General features: G+C 55.8%; 7 protein-coding genes across 7 annotated transcripts; 4 read left to right on the plus strand and 3 right to left on the minus strand.

The window, feature by feature from the left end:
* Positions 1 to 1,079: 1,079 nt before the first annotated feature.
* Positions 1,080 to 1,741, plus strand: C8Q71DRAFT_714340 (acyl-CoA N-acyltransferase; the record flags this gene model as incomplete). Its single annotated transcript, XM_047920961.1, has 4 exons — positions 1,080 to 1,146; positions 1,194 to 1,295; positions 1,346 to 1,443; positions 1,493 to 1,741. The coding sequence occupies 4 exons, from the start codon at positions 1,080 to 1,082 to the stop codon at positions 1,739 to 1,741; spliced, it is 516 nt and encodes a 171-aa protein (XP_047775212.1).
* A 412-nt stretch (positions 1,742 to 2,153) lies between these two features.
* On the minus strand, positions 2,154 to 2,309 carry C8Q71DRAFT_677487 (uncharacterized protein; the record flags this gene model as incomplete). Its single annotated transcript, XM_047919721.1, has 1 exon — positions 2,154 to 2,309. A coding segment is annotated over one exon (156 nt), but the record flags the coding sequence as incomplete, so codon positions are not given.
* Positions 2,310 to 4,659: 2,350 nt separating this feature from the next.
* C8Q71DRAFT_777822 (uncharacterized protein) lies at positions 4,660 to 8,625 on the plus strand. The gene is made up of 11 exons (XM_047924739.1): positions 4,660 to 5,765; positions 5,822 to 6,355; positions 6,407 to 6,597; positions 6,657 to 6,875; positions 6,929 to 7,120; positions 7,182 to 7,266; positions 7,327 to 7,515; positions 7,568 to 7,590; positions 7,651 to 7,729; positions 7,788 to 7,845; positions 7,901 to 8,625. The coding sequence occupies exons 1-11, from the start codon at positions 4,793 to 4,795 to the stop codon at positions 8,166 to 8,168; spliced, it is 2,811 nt and encodes a 936-aa protein (XP_047775214.1). The 5' UTR covers positions 4,660 to 4,792; the 3' UTR covers positions 8,169 to 8,625.
* A 317-nt stretch (positions 8,626 to 8,942) lies between these two features.
* On the plus strand, positions 8,943 to 10,325 carry C8Q71DRAFT_777830 (pyridoxamine 5'-phosphate oxidase-domain-containing protein). The gene is made up of 6 exons (XM_047924740.1): positions 8,943 to 9,235; positions 9,288 to 9,377; positions 9,444 to 9,477; positions 9,531 to 9,798; positions 9,862 to 9,888; positions 9,943 to 10,325. Exons 1-6 carry the CDS (start codon positions 9,151 to 9,153, stop codon positions 10,102 to 10,104), a joined length of 666 nt encoding a protein of 221 aa, XP_047775215.1. The 5' UTR covers positions 8,943 to 9,150; the 3' UTR covers positions 10,105 to 10,325.
* A 387-nt stretch (positions 10,326 to 10,712) lies between these two features.
* Positions 10,713 to 12,905, minus strand: C8Q71DRAFT_265782 (uncharacterized protein). The gene is made up of 5 exons (XM_047917395.1): positions 12,528 to 12,905; positions 11,914 to 12,473; positions 11,703 to 11,857; positions 10,937 to 11,632; positions 10,713 to 10,870 (listed from the first exon to the last, which is right to left on the minus strand). Exons 1-4 carry the CDS (start codon positions 12,686 to 12,688, stop codon positions 10,985 to 10,987), a joined length of 1,524 nt encoding a protein of 507 aa, XP_047775216.1. The 5' UTR covers positions 12,689 to 12,905; the 3' UTR covers positions 10,713 to 10,870; positions 10,937 to 10,984.
* Positions 12,906 to 12,986: 81 nt separating this feature from the next.
* Positions 12,987 to 14,158, minus strand: C8Q71DRAFT_265888 (uncharacterized protein). Its single transcript, XM_047917397.1, has 3 exons — positions 13,804 to 14,158; positions 13,642 to 13,752; positions 12,987 to 13,589 (listed from the first exon to the last, which is right to left on the minus strand). The coding sequence occupies exons 1-3, from the start codon at positions 14,075 to 14,077 to the stop codon at positions 13,282 to 13,284; spliced, it is 693 nt and encodes a 230-aa protein (XP_047775217.1). The 5' UTR covers positions 14,078 to 14,158; the 3' UTR covers positions 12,987 to 13,281.
* Positions 14,159 to 14,728: 570 nt separating this feature from the next.
* On the plus strand, positions 14,729 to 15,284 carry C8Q71DRAFT_861106 (bola-like protein-domain-containing protein; the record flags this gene model as incomplete). Its single annotated transcript, XM_047927863.1, has 4 exons — positions 14,729 to 14,800; positions 14,857 to 14,962; positions 15,060 to 15,100; positions 15,162 to 15,284. 4 exons carry the CDS (start codon positions 14,729 to 14,731, stop codon positions 15,282 to 15,284), a joined length of 342 nt encoding a protein of 113 aa, XP_047775218.1.
* Positions 15,285 to 15,661: the final 377 nt, after the last annotated feature.

The raw sequence follows: 15,661 nt of genomic DNA on the forward strand, positions 1-15,661 counted from the left end.
GAACTCCGCCTCTGTACAGGTGTATGCTAAGTAGGTAGTAGAATTGACCCAAGTCGCTGCTAACCTTGGGCGCAGGAATGCCTTCGCGATGGTTGTCAACAGCGGCTCCGTTAGCTGACCCACATGCATCAGATTCAGACCACGACGCACCATCAGTCCCAAACGGTTGGCCACATATCCTGGTGCTTGCATGAACATAACAGTGATGTCACTCCAGAACACGCGCCGGCTTACGGGGCAAATGATCGCGCCGGCACGTAATGAAACGCTGGATAGTCACCAGCGCAAGGTAACCACGCTCCGGGTGACTGTCGGAGACGGGGAGGTCGAGCGGAGGGTTTGTGATGCTGACAGGAGCAAGTGTCGCATGTAGACCACTTGGACACCTGGGCCGACGTAGGCTCCGGTTCGGCCTCTCTCGGTGACAGGCTGCCATTCAGAGATCCATTCTACACTAAGCAAGAATTAGTGCGAACGGAGCTGAGGCGATGGAGCTTTACTAAGGACGTGTAAGGCGAGCGTCCATATTCTGACGGCTCTGGCATCGCACTCGTTGTCGAAACATATAGTATCGGAGATGGCAGTCTACCTGGAGAGCCTGCATCTGGACGTCTCTACGGGACAATCGGTCATGCGTGAGGATCGCGCAAATTTGATGCAAGTTAATAACTCACCAAAGTACCTGTGCGCCTTGGTCGTCCGTGCTCGGACCGTGGGCCACTCGCCCAATACGGCAATTTCGCGACTTAGACAAGCATCCAAGTATTATGTCTCATAGCCGCGATTGCAGAAAGAGGACACGGAACACAGACGACGTTCGAATGAGACCTCGAAAGGCGGTACTTCCGGCAGTGGTACTTTACGCAACCACAACCCGGGGTCACGTTCGAATAGAGTTGCGATCGCGAAGATCAAGTTGCATCGCACGGGGATAGAACGTTCTTCAGCTTCTCGAATGCGAAGGGGCGATTGAGTCGAGAGATACGGCCTAGAGTACGCACGCGGCGAGGAAGGCTGCTGCTGCTGCCAGGCTGCGAGAAGGCCGCAAGCCAGGAAGGCCAGCGGTTCCCACGGTTTCTATGTCTTCGCCTAACCAACGGTCTCTATCCCGGGTGTCGCTCGCCTCCTTGACTCCCAATAATCTCGGTATAATACATCATCTTCCTCTTGCGCTGCATCCTGACTCTCTCCAGGGACGGTACGGAAGCTGAACTCGGTCCTGTTTCCGATCAAGTACAGCGAGAAGTTCTATCAGGATGTCTTGCTACCGGAGGCGGAGGAGTTCTGCAAACTCAGTGCGTCGTTGCGACTTGTCTGAGAAGTGCTGCTCACACCATCGGCACAGTCTACTACAATGACATCCCCGTAGGCACAATTTGCTGTAGGATGGAGACGGTGGAGGACAAGACGAGATTGTACCTGATGACAATGGGCGTACTGGCTGTGAGTGGCGTGTCCCTGCCTGTCGACTCTGGCTGACCTCGTCATTCAGCCGTATCGCTCCAGAGGCCTCGGGTCGTATGCACTGCAACATGTCCTCAAAGCTGCGGCGAACAACACAAAACCAAAAATCAGCGACATTCACCTTCATGTCCAAGTCTCCAACGACGGGGCTAAAAAGTTCTACGAGCGACATGGGTTCGAAGAGAAGAGCGTTTACAAGGGTTACTACAAGAAGATCGTCCCTCACGATGCTTGGGTTCTGGAGAGGGAGATCGAGGCTCCCAGTAAAACGGAGTGAGATTGTAGGGTGCTAGATACAGGAGGTAAGTGATACAGTATATACAAGTCAGCGATCCGCCCAAATTCTAAGATACCCTGTAATTGCAGACGTGCGGTGGGCGACCGAGTGCTACGGTAGTGGTCGTGTGTACGGATTACAGGTCGCTTTCATAGGTCCAATCCAGACTGAGGTTAGTACAGTTGAGATGAGCCGGTTCTCGTAATGTATCGGCGCAATGAAGGGCAAATGATGTAAATCTATCACGATGTAAGTCGCCTGCATCACCGTCAAGCGTCGCGTACTCACAGATATGATAACAGGTTACAATAGAGTGCTTGCTCAGGCGGTGTCTTCGTCGATCCCACATCTTTTGACGAGCTGCGGAGTCATCAGCGAACGCGATTCGGATGCGACTTCTCTCGGGACGTACCTGGTGACGCTTTAACGCGTCCTTCCTCGTGAACGTCTTCCCGCACCCCCCGTTGCACACGAATGGCTTCTCGCCAGTGTGCGTATCTCGATGCCTCTTCAGGTCGTGCTGCCTATTGAAGGACAACGCACACATGTCGCACGAGAAGGGCCTCTGCGGCGACGCCGGATACTGCGACATATTGATCTGCTGTGCGTAGGCCGCATGACTCGGGTACACCCCGGCCGCATGCGTCGGGACGGAGGGCGAATGCGGAGGCGACGATGAAGGGACCCCGTAAGGATGCGCCGAGCGAGGGCGACTAGGTGAGTGCGCCGACATCCCGTGCGGACTCTCCGCGTGATACCCGGACGGGTGATGCATCGACATCGAGAGTGGTCGGTCGGGTCGCGTGGAGTATGTGTAGTTCAGTTGCGGATCGGCCAGCTGGTAGTTGGAGTGGCTGGACATCGCGTGGGCTTGCGCGGCGGACTGGTCGTACGGGGCTCCTACGACGCTATGTGGCCTACCGGACGGGTACGTTGCGGAGTAAGAGGGAGAAGAGTACTGATCGGCGTACGCGAGGTGGTATTGGCCGCTGGCCAGATGAGAGGCGTTATAAGCTGCGTTGGCGGGAGCGGCATAATGATGAGTGCGCCGGTCCGACATGATGTGCGGGTAGGGGGGATATCGAGACAAAGGTCGAAATGCCACTCACATTTTGTATGTTCCGGAGCCGCTCGATTGCATACTCAAATACAGGGCGCGCAAGTCAGGCACGATCTCACTGCCACAAAGGCTTTGGACCGGTATGACGGACGCTGGCCGTTCAGGGTTCTGAATGCGCACAAATGAAGTATAGCAGAACTAACATATGATACGTCAACCGCGGAACTGATGCTGTGTATTGTGTATTACGGCGGGCAACCATAACAAGTTAGTTTACCGCTTCCCTTCTATTACGGTGGGGGTCGCCGGAAAGGAAGACATAAGTAGCGGGTATCCAACTCTTCCCTCAATCTAGCTATAAAGGTAGAGGGCAGGGCCGATCATACTGCCCGCTTCGAGCGGGCCAGTGCGCTAGCCAGGAACGCGCAAGCACATTGATCCGGTCAGGCCGCTCAAAACACTCCTGTACTCAGATCATTTCACAATTGCAACATTCAGAGTGTCGTCAAGTCCGTACGTACTCGCTGTAGCTTCCTTCACTATATCCGTGATTTATAGCTTGCAATTGGAGCAGGTACGCGCACCTGTCGATACCAGCCGACGTCATCAAGTGAGCGGTTCCGTTGGCACGGAATCATGGTGTCCTGAAAGGAAGAGGTCTCATTCTAGGCAGATAAGATTCTATCGTCTGACACGTTTGCATCGGGGCTTCCTGAGGATCGCAGATGTGGGCTGCCATGGGATAGGCTTCTGCGATGCGGCCGCGCGCCCGTCTCAGTGCTACAGTCTCCAGAACCCGAGGTCATCAAGGAGCCCCGGGCATAATATTCAAATGTCAGTTGCCAGGGTCTGAACATCCCTCATAAATCCAATGTGACATACTGCGACCGCAGGGTTTTGATAAGGGAATATGATTGCAGTTTCAGCGCAGCGTTAGTCCCACTTGCTTAGCAGCGCAGTTCGAACTATAATGGGGCTGTCAGCCATCATTTACGGAATGTAACGTGAACCCCTGTCTGGCGGTCACGTCTGACCTGGAGAGGCGCTAGACCTGCGGCACGAAGGTGCGATTTCCATTGTGTCGTCCGCCACATACGTCCGAACGGTGTGGCGTTCGGCTTGGCAGTCCCGTTCAACTCCCGGAAGCAATCATGCTGCTCGGCCGCGATGCTTCTAGGTGCACGATCCCCACCCCCAGAGACAAACCCTTTAGTACAACTGCACGGAAGCAGTGCTGGCACGGGGGACCATGCCATCAATGGCCGTAGCGCTGTTGAAACGGCTTCACATGAGCATTGAGCGGATGTGATACGTACTCCGCGGAACGCACTGTCATTGCAACGGGGCGCCAACGTTTGGAAACACAGTCCAATTGCACACTTGTTATGCAGGACACCGCGCGTGTGGTTGCTCGCCGTGGTCGTTTGTCGTGCGATGATCATGGCGACAGAGTTACGGTTTCGTAGACGCTGATGGCCGTGCTGATGCCGTGCCCCGGGTTATGTTTGAAAAGATCGAAAGAGAAAACGCCGCTGTGGCAGATGCTGAAAGGGGTATTTATGACAGACGAGCCTAAGGCCAGGAACGCTGTCAGGAGGAGGAGGGATGCCAGCCTAGCGCATTTTGACTGGCAATACCGTGTTGGCTGGCCCGGTGTTCTGCCGCAGAGGAAGTCGGGTAGTGTGGAAGTACCATCAAAGTGCAGCATAAATGCTTGCTCTGGCTGCGCTAGCGTGATGCTCGAGGCCAGCGTCCGGGCGTAGTGGTTAGTGCGAACACTGACAGGCGCCGCCCGCCCATGCACAGCACTTGCCATATTCGGTGTGAGCGCCGAGAAGCACGGGTGTTGTCCACTTCTTCGATCTGCAGCGCTCGCTCTGACGTCCATCCTCAACAACCGTGGCGGGTTCTTGCCATCTTCTGACATTCATATCAGTACTCGTCATTGCTCATATGCATTACCTCCATCCGGCCACTGCCTGCGCTAGGCCATGATATTGAGAACGACAGCCAAGTACACCTGGAACACTATGCCCAAACGTGCGTTAGCTTCACCGTCGTCCAGCCCAACGAAGAAGAAAGTCAAGGTCACCGGACAGCAATATAGTCTTGACCAATTCTTCGGGGGGTCCTCATCTTCGCCCGGACCATCCCGTACGCTGCCCAACAGTCCCTCGAAAGGAAAAGCCAAGGCTACCGTGACTTCGCAGACATCTCAACTGTCGAACGCTGATGAACAGCGGCGTCATACATCTACAGCTCGTGGCACTAGCCCTATTGTCCATGACTCCGACGCCACCTTTGCATGGAGCCTCGCGGAAGAAGATGGCCTTGACCTTGATAAGCTGACGGAGCTCGAGGAGTCTGCGAAGCGCAAGTTGACCCAGCGACCGCCACGACCTCCGGTAGAAATCATAGACGTAGACAGCCTGAGCGACCAAGAGACCCTTGCTGCGCCTGGACCGTCCATCGCCGGACCCTCTAACACAAGGGACAACGTCGACCTGGCTGGTCCCCAAAACCCGGGTCATCAGACTGAGGCCGCATCAAGCGCTGCAGTTTGCCCGACTCCCGTCCTAGGTGGTTCTCATCAGGATCCATCAGCGGACCCAGTCTACGGACGTCTAGACGTAGACCCTGTGTCTTATGTGGTCCTTGACAACATCTGGCCGTCTGGCCGGCTAGTGCCGTACTCTTTCCTTGCTCATACGCTGGCTACTCTATCGGGGACTCGGTCCCGCATTGTAATACTGAATACGTTGACCAACTGTCTGCGGACCATCACGAAACACCATCCACAGTCCCTACTCCCCACGCTCTACCTCCTGTCGAATTCGCTCTCACCCCCGTATTCTCCGCTCGAGCTCGGACTCGGTGGCTCGACTATATCCAAGGCGATCCAACATGTCTCAGGTCTGTCAGCCTCCGCGCTGAAGCGGCTGTACAATTCCACGGGAGATCCGGGTAGGCACTGAACATGTTACTGTAGCAACATATTGAAATAAATTACATTTGCTCAGGAGATGTTGCGTTCGAGGCCAAGTCAAATGTGCGGACACTCATACCCCATCCCCCTCTTCTAGTTACCGGAGTCTACGAGTCCCTCTTGAAGATCGCTCGCGCGAAGGGGCAGGGAGCCGCTAAGCAGAAGCAGAGCATCGTCGAGAAACTCCTTGTCGCTGCGAAAGGAGAGGAGACCCGCTTTCTTGTCCGGACGCTATGTCAAAATCTACGTGTCGGCGCCGTGCGGACGTCGCTCCTGACGGCGCTCGCCCGCGCAATGGCACTGACACCGCCGCCTGGCGTCGTTTCAGCAGACTCCAATACCTCGTACTACGTGACAACGAAACAGCTGGCGCAGCTCGATCAGTCCGCTGCCACTTCGAAGAAGAAGGTGGCAGATCCGGCGAGAGACAGCATCAACGCAGCATACACTCAGGCTGAAGGGTTGCTGAAGAGAGTTTACGTCCAGCATCCAAACTACGATGACATCGTGAAGACACTACTCGATGTCGGCTTGGACGGGCTCGCCTCCCGAGTCCCTCTGTCGGTCGGTGAGTTCCGTGTTCGAAGCGTTTCACACAAATTTTTGACGAGCTGTACAGGCATACCTCTTCTACCGACTTTGGGGTCCCCTACGCGCTCACTCGACGAGATCTACGACAGGCTGGGCTTCTTGCCATTCACCGCAGAGTTCAAATATGACGGTCAGCGCGCCCAGATACACGCGTGGAGGGAAAGTGGACGAATATCGGTGAAGATCTTCTCCCGACATCTCGAAGATATGACGGACAAGGCAAGCACTGTGCTTTCAGTCTGATTGAGTGATGAATTTCCTGATCGTCAAAAGAGTAGTACCCCGATATCATCTCGCTCATCGAGCATATGTTTGAAGCGGCTAAGACCACGCATTCATTTATCTTGGACTCGGAGATCGTGGCGATAGACCCTACGGATGGACGCCTGAAGTCCTTCCAAGAGTTGTCAAATCGGGCGCGCAAGGACGTCAGGATCGAAGACGTGAAGGTCGCAGTTTGCGTGTATGCTTTCGACATCATGTACCTTGACGGCGAGGTGCGTGCCACCCATTTGTGCGTCGTTGCGGCGCTCGGCTGAAGAGGGAGCAGATCCTGCTTCAGAAACCGTTCCGCGAACGCCGAGCGCTATTGCGTACAAGGTTTCCGTCATACGTCCCTGAGCGCAGAGATGCGGCAAGGTTCAATCACGTCCAGAGCTGCGAAAGTGAAGACGGTCGTGACACCGTCGAGGAGTTCTGGCAGGCTGCGGTGGCAAGCTCATGCGAGGGGCTCATGATCAAAGTCAGTATCTCCATACACGCTAGCGCAGACATCAGGGTGGCTGATTGGCTTCTTGGGGCAGCTCCTAGACAGCGGAGAGGTGCTAGAAGAAGTGAGCCAGAAGGAAAGGCCCCGGCGAAAGCCCCTCCCTGCTACATATGAGCCTGGTGCGTCGATGGATGATCGTTGATGGATATCAGCGCCGAGGCTGATGTACGTGCATTCAGACAAACGGACATCCGCATGGTTGAAGCTGAAAAAGGATTACGTGACCGGCCTCGGGGACAGCCTCGATCTTGTGCCCATCGGGGCATGGCACGGCAATGGCAGGAAAGCTCAGTGGTGGAGTCCTATCTTGCTCGCTGTATGGGACGCCGACGCAGGGAAGCTTGTAGCTGTATGCAAATGCATGTCGGGTGAGTCATGGTTACCATCTGTTCCGCTCTGGCTCGCAAACCACCCAAATAGGATTCACGGACGTATTTTACAAGGTGCGAAGGGCCCCGCGTTGCACAGCGTGCTTATGATCTAAAAGCAAGCTCTACTTTTAGAGTCTGAAAGAGCGCTATCCGGAGCACTCGGAGACGTGCTCGCCACAGCCTTTATGGGAACCAGCGTGCGAGACGGGAGGTAACAGCATCGCGTGCCCGCTCAGGTCCATTCGGAGTTGACTCGGTGATGCCTATAGGACTGAAACCAGAAGTCTATTTCAAACCGCAGGAGGTCTGGGAAATTCGTGGTGCTGAGTATGTGTAACCCACGATGGACCACTGCGGAGAAGGTTGCTGACGTCGAGGGCAGCATCACGATTAGCCCCGTCTCCGTGGCAGCCCTCGGTCTCGTGAACTCTAACAGGGGGCTGAGTCTCCGGTTCCCTCGTTTCATCCGTGTACGAGAAGACAAAGCCATAGAGAACGCCAGTACACCGGAATTCCTCGCGCAGATGTACCGCAAACAAGAAGCGAGAGGGAAAGACAACACTGGTGCTGACGACGGCGATCTCGTAGACGTCTATGAGGGGCCCAGTGGCGAGAGTCTCAGCGAAGATTCAAGCGAAGGTGTGTCATGACTGCGACTTATTCAGTTCCTTCTCTTCTTGGAACTTCTTGGACTTGCTGGAGTGTTGTGTCTTGTTGCGAGCTCTCCTCTTCTCATCCCCATACAGGAGCCGGGGCTGGAGCTGGGAAGCCGGGGCTGTGAACGATATCGCCATGTATATTACACTGTCCATGCATCTTCGGTATAACGGGTCGCGTCGTGTGCTATGTCAACCTGTATCGGTCAATAGCAAAGCGGCCCCTTGTGGTAGCTGAATGGGACGTCCGTTTGTTTTCCTGGCATATCGTCACCGACCGTGCCCACGCCTCCTCAACCTCTCCTGACAATGGCCATGCCCATCGCGGTCGCTGCCTCGTCAGGCGGAATTTGTCATGCATCGGTGTGAAGCTGCAAAGCCCAATCTAAAGACATGAATGCCAGATTCCTGCTGTTAGTGGTAGTACGAAGCCAGTCTCACTGCCACCGCCACAACGGAACGCCACAAAGGGAACGGTCACGGCCGCCTGCTACCGGCGCCACGACGCTCGCAGCATCGAACGACTCTGTCATTGACTACTGCTTTGTCTGAGTATTGACTGAACCTTCACGCGTCACGCCTCCGACGAACGGTGCACTGGCGAGCATTGTGCGTCGAAGAGCTATCTGCGCGAGCGAGAGCTTATCCTGTGCTACTCAGCCTTACAAGCCGCGCGGGTGACCACTTACCATTTCGGCTCTCCTACGTCCCTTGGACTCTTCCATCTAAATTCGGTGGATCTGTTTCTATTCGCTGCTTAGTAGACTATTGTTTGGGGCAGTTGGACTCAGGTACCGTACAATCAAGCTCCGCACTCGAAGGCTCTCCAGTCTCACACACGAGGATCACCAGACAACCATTGCGGACCCCTGCGCACAACCTCGGGCCTTAGCTAAGTCCTCGCCTTCCATTATACCGCCTAACTGGATTCTCCGCCAAGCTATATCGTCATCTCCTGGGATCCTGCTGCCTCAAGATGGTCATCCTTCGTGCATTCCTCATTGCAGCCGCGCTGTGCGTAACCCGAGCCGTGTCTGGCCGCGAGACTGTACAAGATGCAGGTACAGATAGCCGCATGTTGGTGCATATGATACGTGCTTACGATCAAGTCAGCTGTACTGGCCAGGACTTTGGTCGATCTATCGCCGTCCAGTATCGGGACGATGGCTACCATGTTCCCCGATGACCATGCAACCTTGGCAGGTGAGAGCCGCCCCTCTGCACTGGTGGTCTTCCTTCACGGACGCTGTTAATCCCTGCTTATTACAGGCCAGCCATTTTCCTTGCAAGAGTACTACGCTAGGTACGTGCTTATCAGCACCCATTCGCGAGCGATACTGAGTCCCTACCACCCAGCTGCCATGCTAATGGCTCTCTGGTCCTGCTCTTCATGCCGATCTCTCGCGCGAGCCAGAACGTACTGCACTCGGACACTCGCTCGGTCTCAATCTCGGTCATGGACGCGCATCCGGACGCGAGCCGTCCTCGTGTATCGCTAATCGGAAACGTGACGGTCTTCACCGATGTGGACGCTATCCCTGACGAAGAGGCGATGAAGGCCTGCTACGTTGCGAAGCATCCCGATGCTCGTCGCTGGGTCCCAGGGCCGAGAGAGCCTCATGTGGTGCGTCTGCGTCGCAATAGCGATGCGCACCGTCGATTCTGAACCTCCATCGCACCACCGCAGGCATACTGGGCGCGATTCGACCCACAGGTCAGTGGCTGAGCAAGCGATCGTCGTTGGACCCCGTACTGAAGTCGAGTTTAGACGATTTACTATGTCGGGGGTTTCGGAGGCCTCCACTACATCGGGTACATACCCCTGGAGATCTACCACGAGGCAAAGCCTTCAGGCGTCCGCGACTGGTTCCGACAGGCCACGGACTCACAGAACCCGCCCCTGGCGGTGCAGTCGGAAATGGATGTCTAATCCACGACTCGATATGTGTCTTGGAGCAGATCCACGCATTGCACGTCCGCTCAGTAGGGAAATGGTTCAAACGACTGAAGGAAGCAATCCGCTGTTGTATCCGTATCTGTTGTACAGTTTAGCAGAATTGAATCGCGATGATGCGCTCGCTAAACCTGTTGGACGAGGTGGCAAGTCCCATCATGTTCAATATACAAGCATGTCGCTGAATAGAGAACCCCTGAACGGCATCCGACGTCAAGACATGTCTGATTGCACCCCATATGATCTACGAACAGCAGGCATGCGTCTTGCCGCATTGGCAGACGAGTGCTACTGCAGCACCTCTGACATACTAGTGTCCTAAGCTAACGACTATCATGAGACTCAAGCGTAGCTGTCCGACAAGGTACCGGTGTCTCAATCTACACCAAGCGACGAGTCAAATGAATTCGGTATCTACGTTGTAGTGAGTCCTGACCAAAGCTTTAGTGGACAGACAACCGGTGTGACAATTGCTGCGCAAGGCGAAGGTCGACGCGCCCTGTCCAGTCACTCCGCTCCCAAATTCGTCTTCACACTCGAGCGAGGACCCGAACGCTAGAAGTACCGACACCTCCGAGTCAATGCGCCGTATGCAGCCGGAGATCTAGAGACAACCCTGACAGCGTGAGACCGTTGCCGAGGGCGTACGCTTCCAATTTCACGGTCACCGTCAGCGCTGATAGATGGAGGTGACTCCAAGCTTGAAGTACACCACCGACCGACCGGCCTGTCGCCGCGTCAACTGAAATGCACGCTCATCAGTCCACCCGATCCTCTCTTCCCGCGACGGGAGCGCGAGTAAACTTACCACTCAATATTCCTAGGAATGGCATCAATGGCCCCACCGCGCCAATGCTCAGCACACGCTGACTGCAGCCAGAAGCTGCTTCATGCCCTCCATCGCACGATCGTCAATTGCCGCCGTGGTCTTGCTTCTTGTCTTTCGCACGAGCCCGGACGCTGCCTCGAAGGCTGCAGTGAGTTGGCCACTCCGCAGGACGCTCTGCCACTCTGTGTCCGCGACACTATCAGGGCCGCCCTGCCGCCGAAGCAACGCGTAAGACAGAGCCAACTCCAGTTTGACCCGCAGGGCCTGGGCGCTGCTGTTGAGGTCCGCAGAGCACGGCTTCTCGACGAGGGAGACGATATCGGACGGGAGAATCGTAGGAAAGCTGCGCACGATGCTTGTCGCGCTCGCTGCGGGAACACTTGAGGAATGAGTGTCATTCGGTGATGCTTCGGTCTGTTTGCGGCGAGTGGGAGCGGGGCGTTGCTGCCCGCGGGCTTGGGGCTTTGGGCGGGTGCTGCTTTGGCCGGATCCAGCTCCGAAGTCGGTAAGGTAGTTCCGGCAGAGCAGTACTTTGAATTGGAGCATTGTCGCTGACGATGGTAGCGCGGCGAAGAGCGAGCCCAGTTCGTCCATAGTCAGTGAAAATAGCCGACTTCCAATTGCGTTCAAAAATAGAGGGAGGTCGACCAACGTCGTTGCTGAGAGATTGACAAGCTGTCGAGATGAACCGGGAAGGTGCCTGCGATCAGCAAATCAAACTTCTACCCGAATGAAGCGGACGAACCAGGGTAAGGAGGCGGATTCCCAGTGATCTATGTCGAAGGCCACTCTCTTTCAGGCAGTGAAACATAACATCCAATGGGTTCTCAATATCCCACCGGGCACTCTGGGCGGACCTCGGTGGTGGTATCTGAGACACCAATAACGGTGAGTATACCGCTGAGAACAGTCAAGTTAACGACAGTGCCAATAATAGGTGAACATGGGAGCCGTACGTTGACCGCTCGCCTCAGTTATCTTCTGGTCTATCTCCAGCAAGCAGACAATCCACTCCAAAACTGGCCACGCATGTTCACCCACCGGGGCCGGATGTCCTTGGCCCTCACCCTCTTCTTCCAGCGTCCGAGTTTGCTCCTCGACTTGCCGCGCGCGACTGGAGCCCTTGCGCTTCGACGGCTGGACCTCCTCCACAGTTGGCCTTACGAAGCCTTCCCTCAATATAGCCCAGCAATCCTTCGCGTTCCGCACTTTCACGGACTGCCTCGATATGAAGGAGTCCGTATCTTCCTGGATTCCATTGGCGGCGCCGTTATCCCCAGTTGCGTATCTGGGCAAGGCAGCGAAGAGCGCACCGGGCGTGTTGGTCTGCGCGAAGGCAAACAGCAGCTTCACTGCGGCATCTCTCGCTGCTCGACCCGGGAGCAAAGTGGTTTTCTGCTGGCGCGAGAGGAGCTTGCTAGGCGAGGCTGGCTCGCTGCCTATCTTGTCTGCGTCGAAGTCTTCCGTCTCCGACGGAGGATACAGGGCGATGTAGACAAGGTGTCGGATGTGAGAGCTGAAGGGGGTTGTGAGTCAGCTATAGGGTTGATCATGGAAGAGATTCACTCACGGGTGGGGCTTGTACTTCGGCGAGCGAAGCTGGTCCAAGACGACCGCGGCAGCCTCATATTGGCCCTCTTCAAAGCAGGTATCTACCAGACCGCGTTGGTTGATCGACATGTCCTTTTCGAGTACCACATCGTGCATGCCGCTCGTTGGCACTGACATCATGGACCAGGCGCGAGTTGAATGCCGACTGAGTACTTGAATGAAGTGGTCGTTGAGTAGGGGTATGCCAGGTTAATATTGAGCTGGGCAATTTGTGCGAAGTGAGATGCGATCCGTGCACGCTAGCTAGATGTAGAGTTTTGCAGCTTTCGATGCGCGTTCAAGCCGTCGTGCAGGTCGTGGTGAGTGGCTTTGTCAAGGCTGTAGCGGTCAAAGTCACGGTCCATGGTGTCACGACGACTCACGCCGGACGCGTGCAGTCACAACCGCGTCTCCGCGTGACGTAGCGCGACCGTGACCCAATTAGTAATCCGATCAATATTTTTAGGGGTCGAGGGCGACAGGATCTCTAGCCATGAAACATTGGTAGGGAGCAAATAGGGAGCTGGTATATGCACACCACTATGTATAATGCTACAAGAATGGACGGTGTGACTGAAAGCGTCGAAAACAACCATGATAAACTGCGAGAGCAACCTGAATACGAGTGACCGAACACTATGAGCTTGATAGGAGTAATAAGAGACGAGAGCAAGGACGCAGGGAAGGCAAGGGGACACATAGGGATGTACAAAGAAAGGAGTCTATGACTGTGGCTAGAGGTTCAACTTCGTGTAGTCTTTGGCAGGAATGGATGCCGGCGATGGAGACCGCTTGCGACGACCACGTCCTCTCCCAGCGGCCTGGGCCTTCTCACCCTTGCCGCGTGCGGTGGTAGGGGCATGTGGGTCCTTATGCCGAACTCCCAGCGCGTACGAGATCTCCGCCTGCGTGCGCGAGGGATCACAGTAAACGCAGTCACAATCGGGTTTGCCGTTGGACTTGAGTGGGCTGCCCGACATGAGCCAAATGAGGTGTTCTGCGAACTCGGCAGGCGAGCGGAAGACTGTCACGTTTCGTGAGCCTGTAGGGCAATGAGCGACCCAGTGAAGGTTAAGTAGGGCATCCGGACGCACCGAAGAGATACACGTCTTTCCTCGGATCATATGCCCTCTGAGTCTTGTGGAGGTAGAGCTCGTAGTCCTTTGGGAAGTCCGCGATAGCCGCTTGGTCGATAGGGCCCCTCACTGTATGAAGTCAGTCTCTGCTGACGGAGTGGGAATACCCTCGGGACTCACAACGATCCCCTTGCCTCCGGAGGTCCTCCTTCAACATTTGTTTCGCAGCAATCAAGCCCAGCCTGCGCAGCCAATGCCTCCGAGTCTCCGCGTCCGCAACTACGAACTGGTTGATATTCCCGTGCTCGTCCCGTTCGTCCAGCGTATCTTTAATCTTCCGGTAGGGGTCACCATCGGTTGTATCGTCCTCCAAAACGATGCCCACAGTATGGGGGCCATACGAATATGCAGCATAGTAAGGAGTCTGGAGGATCTGTTCGCTGGGAGAATGCATTGCGCTGTGGTCAATGTCGTGCGGGAGCTGGAGTCAAGTGAGAAAGCGGCAGATGCCGTCAGGTATATATACGTAGGCGCCCAGAAACTTTCATTGGATACTTTCGTGTTTTGGTCGAGTCGTAGCGTAGCGTAGCGCATAGCGTAACCCATCCATCCAGATTCTAGGCGGGTCTCGGTACTTGGGGGTGGCTCTGGGCAGTGGTGTGAGGCCGAGGCTTAGCGTCATTCAGGCGAACCGAGGCGTCGGGGAATAATAGACATAACTTAGCAGCGTCGGCCAGCACTGTCTGAGCAAAACCTTGGCAAAACCCCAAGGGCCTGTCACTAGCAGTCAGACACAAGAGATGCACCAGTGTGGTGGCCAGCGAAGTCAGAGCCCCAGGTAGTGGGTCGCAGCAAACCGACCGGACGAACATCGCTCGCCGTCCGAGTTGACGTTGGCTGGTCGGATGTTGCCGGCGGACAGGCTGGGGACAGCCACCGCCCACCACACTCGCCGGAACCGACCACTTTCCCCATCTTGACCGGGACCGTACACTAGCGTGGTCCACGCACTCACACCCTATCCTGAGACGCGTCGATGCTGGCTTCCACAGCCCGCACATCTGCTGCCATTCGCAACCGGTTACCGCAGCTGCTCAGGACCAGTATGTCCACCTCTCCGCGTGATGCTCAGGTGGCCGGCGAGGAGGGCCCTGTGGCGAGGTCGATCAGAACGAAGGTGCGTCGGTGATACACAACGCTCGGACTGTCGAGATACTCATCCTTTCCTCGCAGCTTTCCTCCGCTCTACAGCCCTCGGAGCTGACTATCACAAACGACTCGTGGCAGCACCGTCATCATGCCGCGATGAGGGCGCAGGGCGGAGGCTCTGGAGAAACCCGTAGGTATAATCACTCCGAGCTTCTCGTCCCCGGCTTTATCGTGCCTTCTGCGTTTCGTGCCCACCGCTGACATCGCCACCGACTTGCCTTGCCCAGATTTCTCCGTCCAAGTCGTTTCAGAGCAGTTTCGGGGCAAGGTCCGTCTCTATACCCCATGTATCCTCAAGACCGACCTGAAGTGTCGTCTCGGTGCGTTAGACCACAATGCAGCGTCACAGGTTGATCTATTCTACGCTCTCGGAGGAACTCTCTCAGGGCCTGCATGCGCTCTCGCTGAAAACAAAGACCCCGGAGGAGGTGCAATCACAAAGCGCTTCGTAGCGGCATGGCATTCATTCCGGCGTCGCTACTCACCTGCTTGCCTGCTTGGTATCTGGTCACGCTATGCGATCGCCGGGCCTGACCTGCATAATATAATGGACGCATCACCATCTCGCGTGGGCCTTAATTCTTGTGAACCCGCTGCCCGGGGAAGAGTCCGAGCAGATCCTCTGATTGCATCAAGGATTCGCCTCGTCTTCAGTACCTCGCGGCCATTAGGCAAGACGTGGATGCTGCTGATGGGTCAAGCTGTCAGCAATGCGCTCCTGCTCGATGATCAGACGGGGTGCCTACAGGACAGGTTCACGGCTGATCGGCGGGGCCGTCGTGCCGCTGTTCCTCTACCAGACTGCTGACGTTCTTTCACGGCCACAACA

This window comes from Rhodofomes roseus (assembly GCF_022264815.1).
Source record: "Rhodofomes roseus strain CIRM-BRFM 1785 chromosome Unknown C8Q71scaffold_22, whole genome shotgun sequence".
NCBI lineage: Eukaryota > Fungi > Basidiomycota > Agaricomycetes > Polyporales > Fomitopsidaceae > Rhodofomes > Rhodofomes roseus.